This window comes from Trachypithecus francoisi, unplaced genomic scaffold, assembly GCF_009764315.1.
Source record: "Trachypithecus francoisi isolate TF-2019V2 unplaced genomic scaffold, Tfra_2.0 Lachesis_group6, whole genome shotgun sequence".
In the NCBI taxonomy this organism is placed as follows: domain Eukaryota; kingdom Metazoa; phylum Chordata; class Mammalia; order Primates; family Cercopithecidae; genus Trachypithecus; species Trachypithecus francoisi.
This window is the reverse complement of record NW_022681471.1, coordinates 115,278,253-115,298,142: the sequence shown is the minus strand read 5'-3', so window position 1 is coordinate 115,298,142 and position 19,890 is coordinate 115,278,253. Positions and strand designations below refer to the sequence as shown.

The window sequence follows — 19,890 nt, the reverse complement described above, 5'->3', positions numbered from 1 at the left end:
TAATAAAAAATTGGGAGACTTTGGGGTTGGAAGGCAAGGGAGTAAGACAGCAAAATCCTTATCTATTACTGGAGAAACTCAATAGATAGTGCCTAAAATTCATAAATCAAGACAGTAGGCCAGACGTGGTGGCTCATGCCTGTAATCCCAGCACTTTGGGAGGCAAAGGTGGGCAGATCACTTGAGGTCAGGAGTTTGAGACCAGCCTGGCCAACATGGCAAAACCCCATCTCTACTAAAAATACAAAAATTAGCCGGGCATGGTGGCACACACCAGTAATCCCAGCTACTTGGGAGGCTGAGGGAGAAGAATCACTTGAACTGGGAGGCGGAGGTTGCAGTAAGCTGAGATCGCACACTGCACTCCAGCCTGGGTGACAGAATGAGACTCCATCTCAAAATAAATAAAATAAATAAAATAAAAGACTACTATGTAACAAACGTTTGCTATAGAGTTTTTTTTTTTGAGACAGGGTCCGGCAAAGTGGGTATATATGTGGCAAAGTACACAAGGATTTTTTTCCCAGAGATAGGGTCTCACTGTGTCGCCCAAGCTGGAGTGCAGTGGTATGATCACGGTTCACTGCAGCCTTGACCTCCTGGGTTCAAGTGATCCTCCCACCTCAGCCTTCTGAGTAGCTGGGACCACAGGTGCGCACCACCATGCCCAGCTAATTTTTTTTCCTAATGTTTTGTAGAGACAGGGTCTCACTATGTTGCCCAGGCTGGTCTCAATCTCCTGGACTCAAACGATCCTCCCCCTCAGCCTCCCAAAATGCTGGGATTATAGGCGTGAGCCACTGTGCCTGCACACAAGGACCAAGACCAAACTGTTAACTGTGCTTACCACTGAGCAGTAGGCATACAGGTCATTTTAATGTTCTTCTTTATACTTCCCCATATTTTCTAGGATTTCCCATATCAAACATGCATTACTCATAACCAGAAAATAATTACTTCCATTTCATGTAAACAAGTAACTTTTTAAAATGAGCATCTGAGACCTTAGGGACTAACTACAGCAAGCAGCTGTCACCAAAAATTACACATGTAGGAGTTAGAACAGCTAAGAAAAAATATGTCAACTATCTTTATTAACTAATGCTCTCCAGAATGTGGTTTAGCTATACATGTTCTAGAAATATGTTAGAGCCATTGCTATAACTCTACATATCTTGTTCTCTTTAGATTCTTGTTTTGAACTAAGGTCTGTGAGGCCAGAACATCTTGGCAGGCGCTGCATGTCATCTGGTTTCTAGGCAATATTTTAGAAAGGCAGCTCAATTCCCCTTCTTGCCCATTAGGTGGGGCAAGAAAGCTTTAGAAGAGTCCCTATCCGCTAAAACATGAACAGGAAGATACCAAATTGCAGAAAAAGCAGTTAGAGTGGTTCAGAAGACATCTCCATCCAATTGGATGGGATGTATGCTAAAATTTTCCTAGGGTGAAAACTGTTTCCAGAGAGTTTTCTAGAGAATACCAAGTTGAGAGTCTGTAAAATGTGCTTCAATACCTGACAATCACACCGTAACCAGGACTTTTTTCTAGCATTTGAAATTAAAATAGCTCAGGTTGAAATGCTGACGTATTATTTTTCATGGGTCAGACTGGCAAAATTCAAAAGCTTGTCAATACACTCTGCTGGCCAGACTGTTGGGTAAGTGGCACTCTCATCCACTGCTAGGGGAAATGCACCCTGGTCCAACTGCCATGGAGAAAGGCTGGTGATATCTAACAACATCCCATATACATTTTACCCTCCAGCCCAGCAATCTCATTTTGTTTTGAATTTTCTCTTAAGATTCACCTCCAACAATATGAAAATAAATATGCACAAGGTTATTGACTACAGCATGATTTGTAATTGCAAAATGTCTACCTAAATGTCCAAATATAAGAGTGTGGTTGAATAAGTTATGGTATAGCTACACAGTGGAGTACTATGCAGCTATAAAGAAGAATGAGGCCAAGTGTGGTGGCTCACGCCTATAATCCCAGCACTTTGGGAGGCCGAGGCAGGCAGATCACCTGAGGTCAAGAGTCTGAGACCAGCCTGGCTAACATGGTGAAACCCTGTCTTTACTAAAAATACAAAATTAGCTGGGTGTGGTGGTAGGTGCCTGCAATCCTAGCTACTTGGGAGGCTGAGGCAGGAGAATCGCTTGAACCCAGGAGGCAGAGGTTGCAGTGAGCCAAGATTGTGCCACTGCACTCCAGCCTGGGTGACAGAGCAAGACTCCATCTCAAAAAAAAAAAAAAAAAAAAAAAAAAAAAAAAGACAATCTCACAAACTGGTATGGAACAATTTCCAAGATTTCTTAAGTGAAAAAAACGAAGTGCAAAAGAGAATACAGAAGATGCTACCTTCTGTATATGGAAAAAAGGTGGGGGGGAATAAGAAAACATACATATATCTGGCTGGGCGCAGTGGCTCACGCCTGTAATCCCAGCACTTTGGGAGGCTGAGGCGGGCGGATCACGAGGTCAGAAGATCGAGACCATCCTGGCTAACACGGTGAAACCCCGTCTCTACTAAAAATACAAAAAAAAAAAAAAAAAAATTAGTCGGGCGTGGTGGCAGGTGCCTGTAGTCCCAGCTACTCGGAGGCTGAGGCAGCAGAATGGCGGGAGGCGGAGTTTGCAGTGAGCCGAGATCGCGCCACTGCACTCCAGCCTGGGTGACAGAGCGAAACTGTCTCAAAAAAAAAGAAAAAAAAAAAAGAAAAGAAAAGAAAACATACATATATTTGCTTGTCTATACCAAAAAATACACAGGAATGAGAAACCCGAAGTTGGTCACCTACAAGGAGTGGGAGGGAATAGTACTGCAGGAATACAGAAGGAAGTGACACTGCCCTGAGTACACCTTTTGGTATAGTTTGATTTGTGGACATATGTTAATGTTCTACATATTGAAAAGAAAAATCAAATCAAATAAACATGGGCGGCGGGAAGAGCTAACCCTGAAAACAAGTTGAAAAATAAAAACTGTATTTCTAATGAAGAACATGACCGTATCACAGGGGTAGAAGCGGAGGAGACTAATGCAAGTCATTTATGTACACAGTATCTGTCCATATACCTTCTGTCTTTGGGGCACGGCACTTGAAGAACCGCAAACAAATCCTGAACTATTTTTAGTAGGTTTGTTTCCTGCTGTGGTGTAAGTGAAGCAATTCTGAAACTACTTTAGATATATTATGGGATTGAGCAAATTATTAAATCGTTTGATGTTGGGAGCCAGGGTTCTCACTGTGGAGGAAGGGACATACAAATATCAAATAGGAGAAGGCAAGGAAGAATCCTATGGAGATGGATGGTAGGTGCCAGTGTGACCTCATCATTTCTAAAATGTGTGTATATATGCATGTATGTGTGTATATTTCCTAGATATGACTGCTGAAAAGGCTTATAAGCAAGGACACTCCAGTAGCAATGGCACTAGGGCCCAAGTCTTGGACTCTAATACCATTCTCCACTTAAAGGAACCAGGACTCCTTAGAAAAATGACTTATTTCAAGCCTGGGGCAGGAATGTACAAGATAAAGACCAACACATTTTGTTATGCCTCAGAATAAAGAAGTGCTAAAAAGAAATGATAGGTGCATACCACAATTTGCAATTGCAAAAATATGTTACCAGCTCAAATGCCCATCAGTCAATGAGCGGATGAAGAAAATGTGGTACACAGACACACATACCATGGAATACTACTGAGTCATAAAAAGGAATGAAATAATGAAAAAGGAATGAAATAATGGCATTCATAGCAACCTAGATGGAATTGGAGACTTTTTTTTTTTTTTTTTGAGACAGAGACTCACTCTGTCACCCAGGCTGGAATGCAGTGGTGTGATCTTGCCTCACTGCAACCTCCGCCTTCTGGGTTCAAGTGATTCTCCTGCCTCAGCTTCCCAAGTAGCTGGGATTACAGGCATGAGCCACTGCGCCCAGCTAATTTTTTTTTTTTTTTTTTTTTAGTAGAGACGGTGTTTCTCCATGTTGGCCAGGTTGGTCTCAAACTCCTGACCTCAGGTGATCCACCCACCTCAGCCTCCCAAAGTGCTGGGATTACAGGCATGAGCCACTGCATCTGGCTGGAGACTATTATTCTAAGTGAAGTAACTTCCATACAATATGGAAAACCATATTGTATGTTATTACTCATGCGTGGGAGCTAAGCTATGAGGATGCAAAGGCATAAGAATGATACAATGGACTTTGGGGACTTGACAGAAAGGGTAGGGGGTGGCAAGGGATACTGTAGATTGGTTACAGTGTACACTGCTCGGGGATGGGTGCACCAAAATCTCAGAAATCACCACTCAAGAACTTATTCACATAACAAAACACCACCTGTTTCCCAAAAACCTATTGAAATAAAAAAGATAAAGTCAAAAAAGGAATGATAGGTCTACATCAAGAGGACACAGCAATCAGCTTAAAGGGGCTCCCACTGGCCAAAGCTAGGATCATTTGAGCTCCCAAATAATCAAGGACAATAATGAATTATAAGCCATTGAAAAAGTAGAAATGAATCCATATCAATAATAAATAGACAAATAAACAAACAGAGAAGAAGGGAGGGTTCTCGTTTACAGAATGCCAATGCCTACTGGTAAGTGTAGAGGGAGCACTGAAATTAGAAAATCATCATTTTGCCATCATAGCCATGAAGATCGGTTTGGACCAGAATCATCAATGTGCCTGGGTGTGGTGGCTCGCACCTGTAATCTCAGCACTTTGGGAGGCCAAGGTAGGAGGACTGCTTGAGGCCAGGAGTTCAAGACCAACTTGGACAACATAGGGAGACCCGCGTCTCTAAAAAAAACAATAGCCAGGTGCAGTGGCATGCACCTGTGGTCCCAACTACTCGGGAGGCTGATGTGGGAAGATTGTTTGAGCCCAGGAGGTTGAGATAGCAGTCATCCAAGACTGTGCCATTGCACTCCAGTCTGGGCAACAGAGGGAGACTCTGTCTCAACAAAAAAAAAAAAAAAAAGAAAGAAAGAAAGAATGGAGGCCCTCTTTAAAACCAGAATTGTCTTCATTTTGGGTTTGTCTGATGATTCTTTATGATTATATTCAAGTGCTGCATTCCCAGCCAACATACCATATTAGTGATGCTGTGTTCTCTATTGTTAGCGGTGGAGAATCCATATCTGTGTCACATGGCACCAAAATATCTTCTGGCAGCAAACCTGTATGGGTCTGCAGCAACCTCAATTATTGCCTCCTCGGAAAAAAGAATTGGACTGAGGGGCATAAGGCAGAAGCAGAGATGGAGGCAAGTTTTAGAGCAGGAATGAAAGTTTATTAAAAAGCTTTAGGCCGGGCACGGTGGCTCAAGCCTGTAATCCCAGCACTTTGGGAGGCCGAGACGGGCAGATCACGAGGTCAGGAGATCGAGACCATCCTGGCTAACATGGTGAAACCCCGTCTCTACTAAAAAAATTTAAAAAAACTAGCTGGGCGAGGTGGTGGGCGCCTGTAGTCCCAGCTACTCCGGAGGCTGAGGCAGGAGAATGGCGTAAACCCGGGAGGCGGAGCTTGCAGTGAGCTGAGATCCGGCCACTGCACTCCAGCCCGGGTGACAGAGCGAGACTCCGTCTCAAAAAAACAAACAAACAAAAAAAAAGCTTTAGAGCAGGAATGAAAGGAAGGAAAGTATACTTGGAGGACAGCCAAGCAGACGACCTGAAAGGCAAGTGCACGGTTTGACCTTTTGACTTGGGGTTTTGTAGGTTGGCATACTTCTGGGGTCTTGCGTTACTCCTCCCAACTTCCGAGATCTTATTGGGAAGCTGCTCATCACCAATGTTTTAGAGAGACAGTTAACCACCGCCTGACTATCACCTGATGGCTGCCTGACACTCCTGGTATGTGGGTCGGGGGAGTCCTCTCCTGCCCTGCTCATACAGCTACCTACTGTAACAGTATCACACTGATGTCCATCTGCCCCTCCTCGGTGATGTTTTCATCCCCTGATCAAGGAGTTATCCATTCTTTCCGCTGTATAATTGCTGTTTTTCCCTCCTGCCTCGCAATAAATAAGCAATCTGTGAGAAAACACTTTTACACATTGAAATGTCCTGCTCATCAAAATTGCCTCATATATTTAGTATCTATTGATGATTCTATTTTTTTTTTTTTGCCTCAAGTGATCCTCCCGCCTCAGCTTTCCTAAGTGCTGAGATTACAGGCATGAGCCACCACGCCTGGCCAAAATATATATATATACACATATATATATATATTAATTATCATGGATACATAATAGTTGTACATATTTGTGGGGAACAACTGATATTTTGATATAAGCATACAATGTGTAATGATCACATCAGGGTAACTGGGATATGCATCACTTTAAGCATTTATTATTTCTTTGTGTTAGAAACATTCCAGTTCCAGCTGGGCACGGTGGCTCACGCCTATAATCCCAGCACCTTGGGAGGCTGAGGCGGGTGGATCACTTGAGGTCAGGAGCTTGAGACCAGTCTGGCTAATATGGTGAAACTCTATCTCTACTAAAAATACAAAAATTAGCTGGGCATCGTGGTACGTGCCTGTAATCCCAGCTACTTGGACGGCTGAGGCAGGAGAATTGCTGGAACCTAGAAGGCAGAAGTTGCAGTGAGCCAAGACTGCCACTGCACTCCAGCCTGGGCGACAGGGTGAGACTCCGTCTCAAACAAAACAAAAAAAAAAAGAAAAAGAAAAAAAGAAACATTCCAGTTCCACTCTTTCCTTCTGATTGGATAAAGGAAATGTGGTGCATATATACAACGGACTATTATTCAGCCATAAAAATAATGAAATCCTGTCATTTGCAACAACATGGATAGAACTGGAGGACTTTATGTGAAGTCAAATAAGCCATGCACAGAGAGACAAATATCACATGGTCTCACTTAAATGTGAGAGCTTAAAAAAAACAAAACTTGAATTCATGGAGCTAGAGTAGCATGATGGTTACGAGGCTGGGAAGGGTGGTGGGGAGGGGCGGATAAGGAGGAGATGATTAATGGGTACAAAAATAGTTTGATACATGGAGTAAGACCTAGTGTTCCATAGCATAATAGGGTGACTATAATTAACCTCCAAGTCTATTAGTGAAAAGGAAAATTACAAGACCTCTGTTCTAGAAATGTTAAGAATTTGAAGTGGAAAAAGGTGAATTAAAATATTGGTAGAAATGCCCATACGGAAAAATAGGTAGAATGTGGATCAGTGGCAGGGAGGGAAGAGACTGGGGAGGTGAATGAATAAGCCAAGGCTTGGGTCAGAAGGAAGCCCACCGAGGGTGGCCAATGACACTTCTTCTCACATAGTACCTGGCCCAGAGCAGATGCACAGAGCCTGATGGTTCATCCCTGCATCTTCAGGAAACCATGAGACAAAGGTCTCCTGGGAGAGCTGTTGGGAGACAAGGTTGGGTAACAGAAAACCTGAAGGGCAGCCCACTTCCCCACCTTTCTCTTCAAGTAGTTCATAAGCCAGGTGCTAGAATTTGAAGTTTTTTTCTTTTTTCTGTAGGTACCAGGAAGCCACTATAAGATTTTGCTTAAGAAGATGGCTCTTGGTAGCCACGGTGGCTCAGGCTGGATGTCCGGCGCACAGGGAGACGAGGCTACACATTCGAGGTCAACCTGGTCAACGTTGACAAAAAAAAAAAAAAAAAAAAAGCTGGTCCTTTAGTCATTCAGCAAGTATCTTTCTTTCTTAGTTCTGAGTCAGGCACTGATCTAGATAGAGGGGAGAGATAAACAGGTCCATGCTTGATCTTAAGCAGGGGTGTGTTTGGTATTCTGGGAACCGGAGGAGGGGCAGCTAATTCAGGGAGGCTAGGTGGGGAAGGCCACCAATCTGAGTCTTGTTTATCCAGATGTTCACCTGAGTTGTTGACACCTTTTGGCTCTTGTGAATAGTGCTGCAATTAAAGTTGCCATACAAGTGTCTGAGTCCCTGTTTTCGATTCTTTGGGGGAACGCACCCATGAGAGAAATCGCTGGGCCATATGGTAATCCTATGTTTAGCATTTTGAACATTATTTTGGGAACTTTTTTCACCATAGTTGTTAAGAGACCATTAAGTTAGTAGCATTGTGTTCCCTGCAATCACTTGCAAAAATTGTCATCAGGGAGAACTCAACATTAAAGTCAATTTCTTGTTTACTAAATATTATAATGAGTATCATTAGAAGGGATTAGAATCTGGGATGAGAATTACATTAGAAAAATATTTATAAAGTTTAATCTACTTTTTAACATCTTAAATGATGAGTACATCAAAACAAACAAAACCCCTAAATTTTATTTATTTATTATTTATTTATTTATTTTATTTATCTATTTATTATTTATTTATTTGAGACAGAGTCTCACTCTGTCATCTAGGCTGGAGTGCAGTGGTGCGATTTGGGCTCACTGCAACCTCCACCTCCCTGGTTGAAGCAATTCTCCTGCCTCAGCCTCCTGAGTAGCTGAGATTACAGGCATGCACCACCACACCCAGCTAATTTTTGTATTTTTAGTAGAGATGGGGTTTCATCATGTTGGCCAGGCTGGTCTTGAACTCCTGAGCTCAGGTGATCTGCCCACCTCTGCCTCCCAAAGTGCTGAGATTACAGGCGTTAGCCATTGTGTCTAGCCAAAACCCCTCAATTTTAATACAATTCAGGATTTTATAAAACATTTTTAAGGCCAGACAAGGTGGCTCATGCCTGTAATCCCAGCACTTTGGGAGGCCGAGGCGGGCGGATCACGAGGTCAAGAGATTGAGACCATCCTGGTCAACATGGTGAAACCCCGTCTCTACTAAAAATGCAAAAATTAGCTGGGTGTGGTGGTGCACGCCTGTAGTCCCAGCTACTTGGGAGGCTGAGGCAGGAGAATTGCTTGAACCCAGGAGGCGGAGGGTGCAGTGAGCTGAGATCGCGCCACTACACTCCAGCCTGGTGACAGAGTGAGACTCTGTTTCAAAACAAACAAACAAACAAACAAACAAACACTTTTAGTTTCCTGGGAATGAGAGTCTATTCCTTGTCCTTTACAATAGGTATGTTTGAATATCATATAAACTTTAAACATGATTTAAACATGTGACTACCACAAAGACTGAATATATGTAATAAAGTATAATCTCAACTACCAAAACAATAAAGCCCAGAAAAAAGACTAATGAGAAAATACCAAAATGTTAGTCTGTACTAAATATTTATGAGCAGTGGGATTATAGACAAATGTTTCTCTCTTTTACATACTATTCTATCTACTTTGTCAAGGACAAAAATTCAACAAACTGAGTTTCAAAGATCTGATTGGCTTTCATTAGTGATGCATGAACCAGGCAGCATCCAATCTACAAATCAGAAAGGAGCTCCAAAGAGTAAACAGAGTGGGTGAGTTTTACAGGCAAAAAAAGTGGAGGAAAGCAGGAACAAGGAACAAACAGAGAAGTGGCCATTTCAAGGTTACTTTCCTTACAGAGATGTAAGTGAAATCTTGCTGGCTTAATGGAATTTGGCTACTGTCTCTTCTGATTTGTTGGAAGGTCACATCTTCCAAGCAAACAACTTAGGTTTCTGTTTGGTGATATGGAACCTCAGCATGAGTGACACCATTTTGGGCCTGTTGTCTTTTCTTTAACAACTTTTGATCAGGAAAAAAAAGTAGTTTTTCTTTTTAAAAAGAAAAGCAGTAAGATTATTATTATTTTTTTTTTTGAGATAGGGTCTCACTCTGTCACCCAGGCTGTCACAGCTCACTGCAGCCTTCATCTCCCAGGTTCAAGTGATCTTCCCACCTCAGCCTCCCAAATAGGTGGGACTACAGGTACACGCCCCCACACCCAGCTAATTTTTGTATATTTTGTAGAGATGGAGTTTCACCATGTTGCCCAGGTTGGTCTCAAACTCCTAAGCTCAAACAATCCACCTGCCTCAGCCTCCTTAAGTGTTGGCATTACACCATGCCCAGCCAAATTTAATTTTTTATATATTATTGTTAATATTATAAATCAATAATTTGTATTTAAAACTCAACACAATTCATACTTAAAATAAGCCCACCTACTTTTTATGATGTGGGAGGAATGGCCAGCAGTAAAACCCCAATGGACTATAGTGAAGTAGCCAGCCTATAGAGGTAAAAGCTTGTTTACCTGGATTTTGGTAGCAGATATATAATGGATGGATGAAATGTTCTTACCACTGTTTTAAAAAAGAAAGACTTTATTTTATAAAAATGATACAACATTCATTATATTTGACAGATACATAAGAGTACAGTCACTCATAATCCCACCATTTAAAAAAAATCAACAGTGTTAACAGTGGGTGGGTATGTTTCCAGATCTCTCAATTCACTCATATGTACAGACAGGAATGATGGTGGGAATCTCTAAACTTTTTATTCTAACAAGTTTTATTTATTTTCTTTTTTGAGATGGAGTCTCGCTCTGTCGCCCAGGCTGGAGTGCAATGGCGTGGTCTCGGCTCACTGCAACCTTTGCCTCTTGGGTTTAAGTGATTCTCCTGCCTCAGCCTCCCAAGTAGCTGGGATTACAGGCGCATGCTACTGCGCCCGCCTAATTTTTGTATTTTTAGTAGAGACAGGGTTTCACCATATTGGCCAGGCTGGTCTCAAACTCCTGACCTCAAGTGATCCACTCACCTCGGCCTCCCAAAGTGCTGGGATTACAGGCATGAGCCACCGTGCCCAGCCATCTAACAAATTTTAGATTTAACTTTATTTGAATGCAATAGAAAAAAAATTAGGAATGTAATTGAAGGGGCTGCTGAACTTCAGATAAATGTTTCTTCATTGGTTCCTAAAAGGAATAAGTAAGCCAGTGTTTCTCAAACTCAAGTATGTGCCAGAATCCCCTGAAGGACTTGTTAAATCACAGATTGCTTGGCCCCACCCCCAGGGTTTCTGATTCAGGAGGTCTGGGGTGGGGCCAAGAATCTGCATTTTTAACAAGTTCTCAGGTGATGCTGATGTTGCTGGTCTGGGACCACACTTTGAGAACCACTGTATTAAGGTCAAGAAAAAAAAAAAGATTGTGGAAAAACTTAAGGTTGGTCACTAGAGTTTTTCCCCATATTATAATCTTAAGACATGACTTGACATGACACCTGGCCATGAATGATGAGACAGTTAGTTCTTAGTCTTTATCCCACTTTACCTCCTCCATGTCTGAATTTGTCAATGTACATTAATTCTTCTTTGTCAAGATTTATAACATTTACATCCTATTCTACATCTATGATTCCTCAGTTCTTAAATATTCATTCTGTATTTTAATGGACTCAGAGCTCATAATCATCATATTTGATGGAACTTTGTTGGGGAACCTGGGTATCCCCTCTCTTCTAGGTTCCCATTAAACGTCCAGAACCAGAACTCACTAGACCCAGTCAAAGGTGTCTCTGACTTCTGCAGGATTTGGCTTTCCTAGGCTGCTCTGAGACCTGGGAAATGCCTAGTCCTGGTGAATCTTACCCCTTCTGCTGAGGTCCTGAGATGGCAGCAAAGACTTTGTTGTCCCAAGAGTTTTCCTTGACTCTCCTCCACGTGGCCTGGTCGCCTCGTCAGAGCCTTCGTCCATACTGGGGCCCACTGTTACCAAGATTTTTGTCATCTCCATTGTTTTACTCAGTGCTACTTATGGGGATGGGTGAGGGATGAAGTCATACCACACCTTGTTGCATCAGCTTCTTCTTCCTTCCTTGCTTGGTTGCTCTTGGTGAATTTGTGCCTGGTGGTTATTGAATTTGCTGGGTAATAAAGATGATAAGAGTTTCTCATCCAGCTTTACTTTTCTTGCTTCTGCCTGGAAGTATCCCCATCTTTTTTTTTTTTTTTAAAAAAACTATTCAAAAATGTAGGATTTATTAGGTAAAGTGTGGTACATAGTGAGTTTCTTTCCAATAGAAAAAAATGAAAATGTATCATCCAAAATATTTATAATAGTGTTCTCTGTGATAAGACTATGGGCAATTCTTCAAATTGAAATTTATATTGAAATAACTCTAGATTCACATGCAGCTATAAAAGAAATAATACAGAGAGATTCCGTGTACAATTTACCCAGTTTCCCCCAATGCATCAATTTTTAAAACCAGCAAAACCACCAAAAGAATAGTGCCTTCTGAGGTTGGTGAAACCAATAGGAAAAAACATGACGAGGGGATGCTGAACCAGAAATGCCAACTTTTCTCTCAACTTCTTGTATATATGTCCACTAAAGTACTTACTCTACATTGTGATTCTTTGTTTTTGTGATTCTCTTCTTCAGTAGTGCATGAGCTTCCTCACAGCAGGGACTGTGTCTTATTATCTTTGTCTTCCCAGTACCAGCGAAGGGCCTAGCACGTAGGGGAGGAAGGGGAGGAGGCAATGGTATGGGACTTATTAAAAAAACAAAAACAAAAAAACTTGTCTTCTCAAGTCTTATGCGTTCAATAATTCAAATTCTTTCAAGTCAATAAAAAATGCTATGGATAACCTTTTGTTCAACCTCCATATGAAAATTACACAAGTAGTTCCTAATAAACATATTCTATTATTCCCTATTCATTCATTATTCAACTAATATTTAATGAACTCTTACCACATGTCAAATAGGAAGCTGGGTGCTGGGGATACTATGGTGGACAAGACAGACATGGTCCCTGTCCTTATTTTATACTCTAAATTATCAAGCTGGTTTTTCCTTTTAGGCTTTAGATCTTATACACACAATGTTTTCTGCATAGGTATTTTGCAGATAACACGCTTTGCATTTGAGACAGTGCCAAAAGAATATCCAAATAGGGAATCAGTTGTGGAACGAATAATAGTAAATCAGCCATCTTACCTTTATGTGTTACAATAAATAAAAATTGAGCTAAAAAGGCCATTTACCAAGTTATATTTCTGTTTAACGTCCATTTTTCCTATTAGACTCTTTGTACCATAAAGGTAGGGTCCATGTGTCTTGTCTTCTTGTTCATTGCTGTAATTTTAGTACAGTATTTGTGTAATACATAGTTGTCAATCAAATGATTAAATATTCAAGGCTCATAACTGTCCCCTAGAATATGGGAGTAAATGAAATCAATTATTTTAAAATTTAAGACAGATTTTATAAGTACCTAACACAATATAAAGTTGCCATACTACATGTGTGCATGCATTTCTTTCTTACCATAAATGGAATGCTAAATATGTTTGGAAAATCTGACCTACAGAGATTGTACGCAGTACAAGACAGGCCATCTACCTAAATTTATTACCTGCTTAGCAATGAATCAAGTGCACCTGCCCCCTTATCATGAACTCACTTAAGGAAAAGGCTGCCCTATCTTTTTTAAAGATATGGAAAAGAAAACTGAATGTACTAAGATTTTTCACATCCAGTCATGAAAAACCAAGTTCTTATCAACCTTCACATTTTAATTTTGAAAGCTCTGTCTTTGTAAGCACAGAACAGGGCTTTAAACATCAACAGGTGCTATCCAAGGCTATAAGTCTCCTACAACATTAAAATAATGTTCTCACAAACTGGCAAGTAACTTCTTTAAGCAGAAGGAGCAACAACATTTTATTTTATTACAATAAACATTCACAAAAATGTAATTGGGAATGTATATGTACTGTTAAGCAGAACACAGAAAACATAAAGAAATAAGGTATTGGGACCTAAAAATTTCACTTAAAATCCCATCCATTTGCTCTTACACATAGTAGGTATGCACTACATATCAACTGAACTAAAAGTAAACACTCTATAAGATGTGCTTGCAAAATGTGTAATGCTGTAGTAGTAAAGTACAATTTTCAAATATGAGATTTTGTGTGTCAGATTTTTAAAAAGCCTTTAAAAATATGATATGCACAAGCTTGCCCTGAGGGAAAAATAAGATGGACTATAGATTACAAAATCTTTACATATTTTCCACAATAGCATTTTGAAATTGGAAAAGAGCAAATAGTTGTGGGAAAAAACTGAATGAACACATTACTAAAAATTCAGTGCACTCATAACTACCTGATGGAATATTTGAAGCACCTTGTCTCTTGCCTTCTTATAATATGAAATGTATGAATTATATAGGCCTTGATCTTCAGAAACTTAAGAAAACTTCGAGTTTTAAGCCAAAATGTCATCAGAAAAAGAAAAATCCGGTATAAAATTTTCTACCATAAGGCCACTGTTTAAAGTTCTTTCATGTACAGACACTATACAATTCAGATGCTTGTTTTTGTTTTTATTATGTAAGCAAAACTTTCAACATATAAACGTCTGAATATAACTCGGTGAAGTTCTCTCTATGAAACCATGCTCAGAGAAAAATGCATCAACAAATAATGCCCTTCAAGTGATTCTTTTGAGACTTTTTGCAAAGGAAACTGTAGTTAATACAACTTTTAAATTGAATACTGTAATTTAAAAGCAATTGTTAGGTGTAAAAAAGTTGCAGCATTCCACTACTAAAAAATAAAGTTATTTTATCAAGAAGTTACAGTATTAGTGCCTTAGTGTCACTTCTAACTCCTGACAAAAAGAGAGAGATGCTCCCAAACATTCTCCTGTAGTGTCATTTCCATTTGTACGATTTCAGATTAGATTCCTGTGGCAACATCTGTATATTCCTATTGAGAGAAAACAAGAGAAACAAAGACTTCAAACAAAGTGTCAAACATCTGAGCTAGTTTACACTGCAATTTTCAAAGTATTTTCATTTATACAGTGTTACTTGCACCCTGAGATTCCCACAAAGGTATGTGGAACCCCAAAGGTGCAAAGTAACAAGAGAACACATCAAAGCAATATCACATGATAAATCAATAGAACAAAGAAAACATATGGCGCTAGATAACACCTGTATAGTAAATTGATGAAAATAGTATTCTGCTATTTGGGTGAGTTTCAGTGAAGGCATCCCTGGCATAAAATCAAGACTCTTAAACCTTTGGCTCTCAAGTATGGAGCCTGATACTGCACACGCACATCTCAAATTAGTATTTTATCTTTTCCATCCTGTATCTCTAATTCTAAAACTACATGGGCTCTTCTAACTGACTGATAACTGCAGAGAAAGTTATTAGAGGGGGAAACACCTTCTTGCTTTTGGATGGTTAACTACAGTAAGGCTTCAATAAATACAGGAAGAAGAATTTACACGAATAATAAGACTATGATTAGAGGATAATGAACGTGGATTCTATATTGTGATACTATGCACAATATTCAATTACCAACCACAAACTGGACATAAGACCATGCAAGTAATAACAGAGCAAACATGGTAGAATGGCACATTTTTCAGGAACATTAAAAAATAAAAATTTATTAATATACATATCCTACCTTTCACTAGGATCTTACACTATTAAAACTGAAAGAAATGTAAAAGTTGATTTATTTTTGGCATTTATATTAGTATGGAAATGTTTAATTCCAAACAAAAAACAGTGCTGATAGAAAATTCTTATTCTTCTATTTTGGTTAATGAAATGTTCAAAATACATGCACATATATATTTGTCAACATCATTCCTTTAAATAGAGGTAGACTTCATTGTATCCTAGTTTTTTACTCATTATACAATATAAAAATTATATAAATTTATCTTCAAATAAAATATGTTACCTACTTACAACTTTAAAAGGAAATTCTAACTACAATAATTCTAAAATAAAATTCAGTTGAAATATCTTAAGTGTGTGATTATTTTGAGTTACATTCACCCTTGACATAGCTTCTTTCATAACCTATCTCCACTTGATCCCTCCACCCTTTCAATGATTTAGAAGCGTCCCCCACCTGTTTTTTTTTTTTTTTTTTTTTTTTTTGAGACGGAGTCTCCATCTGTTGCCCAGGCTGGAGTGCAGTGGTGCGATCTTGGCTCACTGCAACCTCTGCCTCCTGGGTTCAAGCGTTTCTCCTGCCTCAGCCTCCTGAGTAACTGGGACTACAGGCACATGCTACCACACCCAGCTAATTTTTGTATTTTTTGTAGAGACAGGGTTTTACCATGTTGCCCAGGCTGGTCTTGAATCCTGGCCTCAAGTGATCCACCCACCACAACCTCCCAAAATGCTGGGATTACAGGTGTGAGCCACTGCACCTGGCCATAAAAGCCCATTTTTAAGCAGAATGCTGAACTAGATATATGAGCACTTCTTATCTAGGTTTTCATCTGGGTCACTGCACATGTTCCCTTGTTGGTCTTCCTGCACCTCATCTCTTCTCCCCAGAACCTCCCCACCCACTGCTAACTACGTAGCCATCCTAAAGTACCACTTTCTCCCCAGTCTAGGAAGATGTCCTAGTGCCACTACATCAAACCGTAAATATCCTGCCCAGCTTTTGGGGCCCCCTATAATTTGCACACCTCCATTTCTCCCCAACCTCACATCCTACTGCCAAACATGGGTCTTTGGCTTTAGCCCTTTCTATGTCTTGCTCTTCTTCAGGCCTCAGCTTACAATCCGTCTCCTCTGAGAAGAGTGTATCAATGAAAGTACTTAGCATATATCTCCTGACCATTCCTACCATATTGATTTTCTCTTCCCTTTAGGCATTAACCATCTGTGAAGTTAAGTTCTTCAAAAGTATGATTGTTTGCGACCAGCCTGGCCAACATGGTAAAACCCTGTCTCTACTAAAAATACAAAAAAATTAGCTGAGCATGGTAGTGGGTGTCTATAATCCCAGCTACTCGGGAGGCTGAGGCAGGAGAATCGCTTGAACCTGGGAGGTGGAGGTTGCAGTGAGCCGAGATCGTGCCGTTGCACTCCAGCCTGGGCAATAACAGTGAAACTCCATCTCAAAAACAAAACAAAAATATGGTTGTGCTGACCAGGCGTGGTGGCTCACACCTATAATCTCCGCACTTTGGGAGGCTGAGGTGGGCGGATCGCTTGAGGCCAGGAGTTTGAGACCAGCCTGGACAACATGATGAAACCATGTACTTCTACTAAAAATACAAAAATTAACTGGCTGTAGTGGCGCACACCTGTAATTCCAGCTACTCAGGAGGCTGAGACAGGAGAAGAGAATCGCTTGAGCCTGGGAGGCGGAGGTTGCAGTGAGCTGAGATGGCACCACTGCACTGCAGTCTGGGTGACAGAGTGAGACTCCGACCTCCCTCCAAAAAAAAGGTTGTGCAGAAAAGGGTTAAGAGAGCAGCTCTGACTGCTGCCTTTGGAAAGGCCTGCTTACAGAATGGTCCTTGGCCAGCATCTGGGAACTTAGATTTCAAAAGGGTTCCCACCATTAACTGATGGGTGCTGAAACTGTTTGTGTAAATAATACGGTTTATGCTGAGCACTCGTTTTCCTCCTGGCAGTCTGGAATTTGGGTATGTGCTTGGCAGGGGATGCCTACGTGATCAGCCCCCAGTAGAAACTCTCAGTACTGAGTCTCTAGCAAACTTCCCAGGGTGGTAATGTATCACATGTGTTGTCACAACTCGTTGATGAGGAAATTAAGTATGTTCTGTGTGACTCCACTGGGAGAGAACCCTTGGAAACTTGTGCCTGGTTTCCTCTGGACTTCGCCCTATATGCCTTTTTCTTTTGCTGACTTTGCTCTGTATTCTTTCATGAGAATGACTATATGCTAAGTTGTCTGAGTCCTAGCAAAACCTGGGGGTGGTCTTAGGGACCCCTGACACAATGGCTTTTGTTCACTAACAGTTTAGAGCATATGGATGGATGTGTATGTGTGTGTATGAATAAATTCAACTCTATTCAATAAGCATTATCTGAAGATTGACTATATGAAAGGTAATAAGGTAAGATAAAAGATTGATGAGGCCAGGTGCAGTGGCTCACACCTGTAATCCCAGCACTTTGGGAGGCCGAGGCAGGTGGATCGCTTGTGCCCAGGAGTTCGAGACCAGCCTGGCCAACATGGCAAGACCCTGTATCTACAAGAAAATACAAAAATTAGCCGGGTGTGGCGGCACACATCTATAGTCACAGCTACTTGGGAGGCTGATGTGGGAGGATCACTTAAGCCCGGGAGGTGGAGGCTGCAGTGAGCTGTGATCACACCATTGCACTCCAGCCTGGGCGACAGAGTGAGACCCTGCCTAAAAATAAATACATAAATAAAATTTAAAAAATAAAAAGCTTGGCCGGGCGCGGTGGCTCAAGCCTGTAATCCCAGCACTTTGGGAGGCCGAGACGGGCGGATCACGAGGTCAGGAGATCGAGACCATCCTGGCTAACACTGTGAAACCCCGTCTCTACTAAAAATAGAAAAAAATAGCCGGGCGAGGTGGCGGGCGCCTGTAGTCCCAGCTACTCGGGAGGTTGAGGCAGGAGAATGGCGGTAAACCCGGGAGGCGGAGCTTGCAGTGAGCTGAGATCCGGCCACTGCACTCCAGGCCGGGCGACAGAGCGAGACTCCGTCTCAAAAAAAAATAAAATAAAAAAAAATAAAAAAAAAAATAAAAAGCTTAACGAGACATCCTCAAGATTTGATAATCTATTTGGGAAATAGGAAGGCAAATGACACTAATTAGAGACTAAATGAAACACAAGTTAAAGTGGGGGCTTGATATGCTTTACAGTGAGTCTTAAAAGGAAAGTAGGGTTTAATAAGAAAAGAATGGGACTCAGGAGGCTATTTCTAGCTAAGAGAACAGTAGGAAAAAAGGTACAAATACATGAAAATACAGTATGCTTCAAAAAGCAGAGAGTCCATGGGGAAATGCAGCTAGTAAGATAGCTTAGAGTTAGACCTGGCTAACAAGTTTGGTCTCTTTTCTTGCAGGCAATAAAATACTTGGAAAGTGTTTGTGCAAGAGGGGTATGATACGATCTGTGTTTCAGGACAATGACTGTGATTGAAGAGATTAAATAAGAATATCACAAGAAGCAAGGAAACAAGCTAGAAGACTCCAAAGCTTCCAAAAACAGATCAGGGATACATAAGAATGCAGAATATAGTAAAAGCAGCATTTTCATTAGCAGGGAAAGGACAAATTTTCAATAAACAGTTTTAAAAAACTATTTATTGAGGAAAAAAGTTAGATCCCGACTTTACAGTATATCATAAAAATAAAATAATTCCAGAGGCCAAGACAGGCAGATCACTTGACATCAGGAGTTCAAGACCAGCCTGGTCAACACGGTGAAACCCTGTCTCCACCAAAAATACAAAAATTAGCCAGGAGGTGGCACATACCTGTAGTCCCAGCTACTCGGGAAGCTGAAATAGGAGGATCGCATGAACCCGGAGGCGGAGGCTGCAGTGAGCTGAGGTCATGCCACTGCACTCCAGCCTGGACACCAAGAGTGAGACTCCGTCTCAAAAAAATAAAAAATAGGCCAGGCGTGGTAGTTCATGCCTAATAAATCCCAGCACTTTGGGAGGTCAAGACAGGCAGATCACCTGAGGTCAGGAGTTCGAGACCAGCCTGGCCAACATGGTGAAACCCCATCTCTACTAAAAATAAAAAAATTAGCTGGCCATGGTAGTGGGTGTCTGTAATCCCAGCTACTCGGGAGGTTGAGGCAGGAGAATCACTTGAACTCGGGAGGTGGAGGTTGCAGTGAGCTGAGATCACACCATTGCACTCCAGCCTGGGCAACAGAGCAAAACTCCGTCTCGAAATAAATAAATAAAAAATAAAAATAATAAGACGGGTGGATCACGAGGTCAGGAGATCGAGACCATCCTGGCTAACACGGTGAAACCCCGTCTCTACTAAAAAATACAAAAAAAAAAAACGAGCTGGGCGAGGTGGCGGGCGCCTGTAGTCCCAGCTACTCAGGAGGCTGAGGCCGGAGAATGGCGTAAACCTGGGGGCAGAGCTTGCAGTGAGCTGAGATCCGGCCACTGCACTCCAGCCCGGGCGACAGAGCTAGACTCCATCTCAAAAAA

The 19,890-nt window shown here is 41.2% G+C and overlaps 1 protein-coding gene across 1 annotated transcript in view; it reads right to left on the bottom strand.

Moving 5' to 3' along the window:
• Positions 1-11,880: 11,880 nt before the first annotated feature.
• Positions 11,881-19,890, bottom strand: part of BCLAF3 (BCLAF1 and THRAP3 family member 3) — an 83,731-nt gene continuing 75,721 nt past the window's right edge. The window contains 1 exon segment of the mRNA XM_033201034.1: positions 11,881-14,642. Coding sequence (XP_033056925.1) covers positions 14,613-14,642 — 30 coding nt within the window. The 3' untranslated portion in view covers positions 11,881-14,612.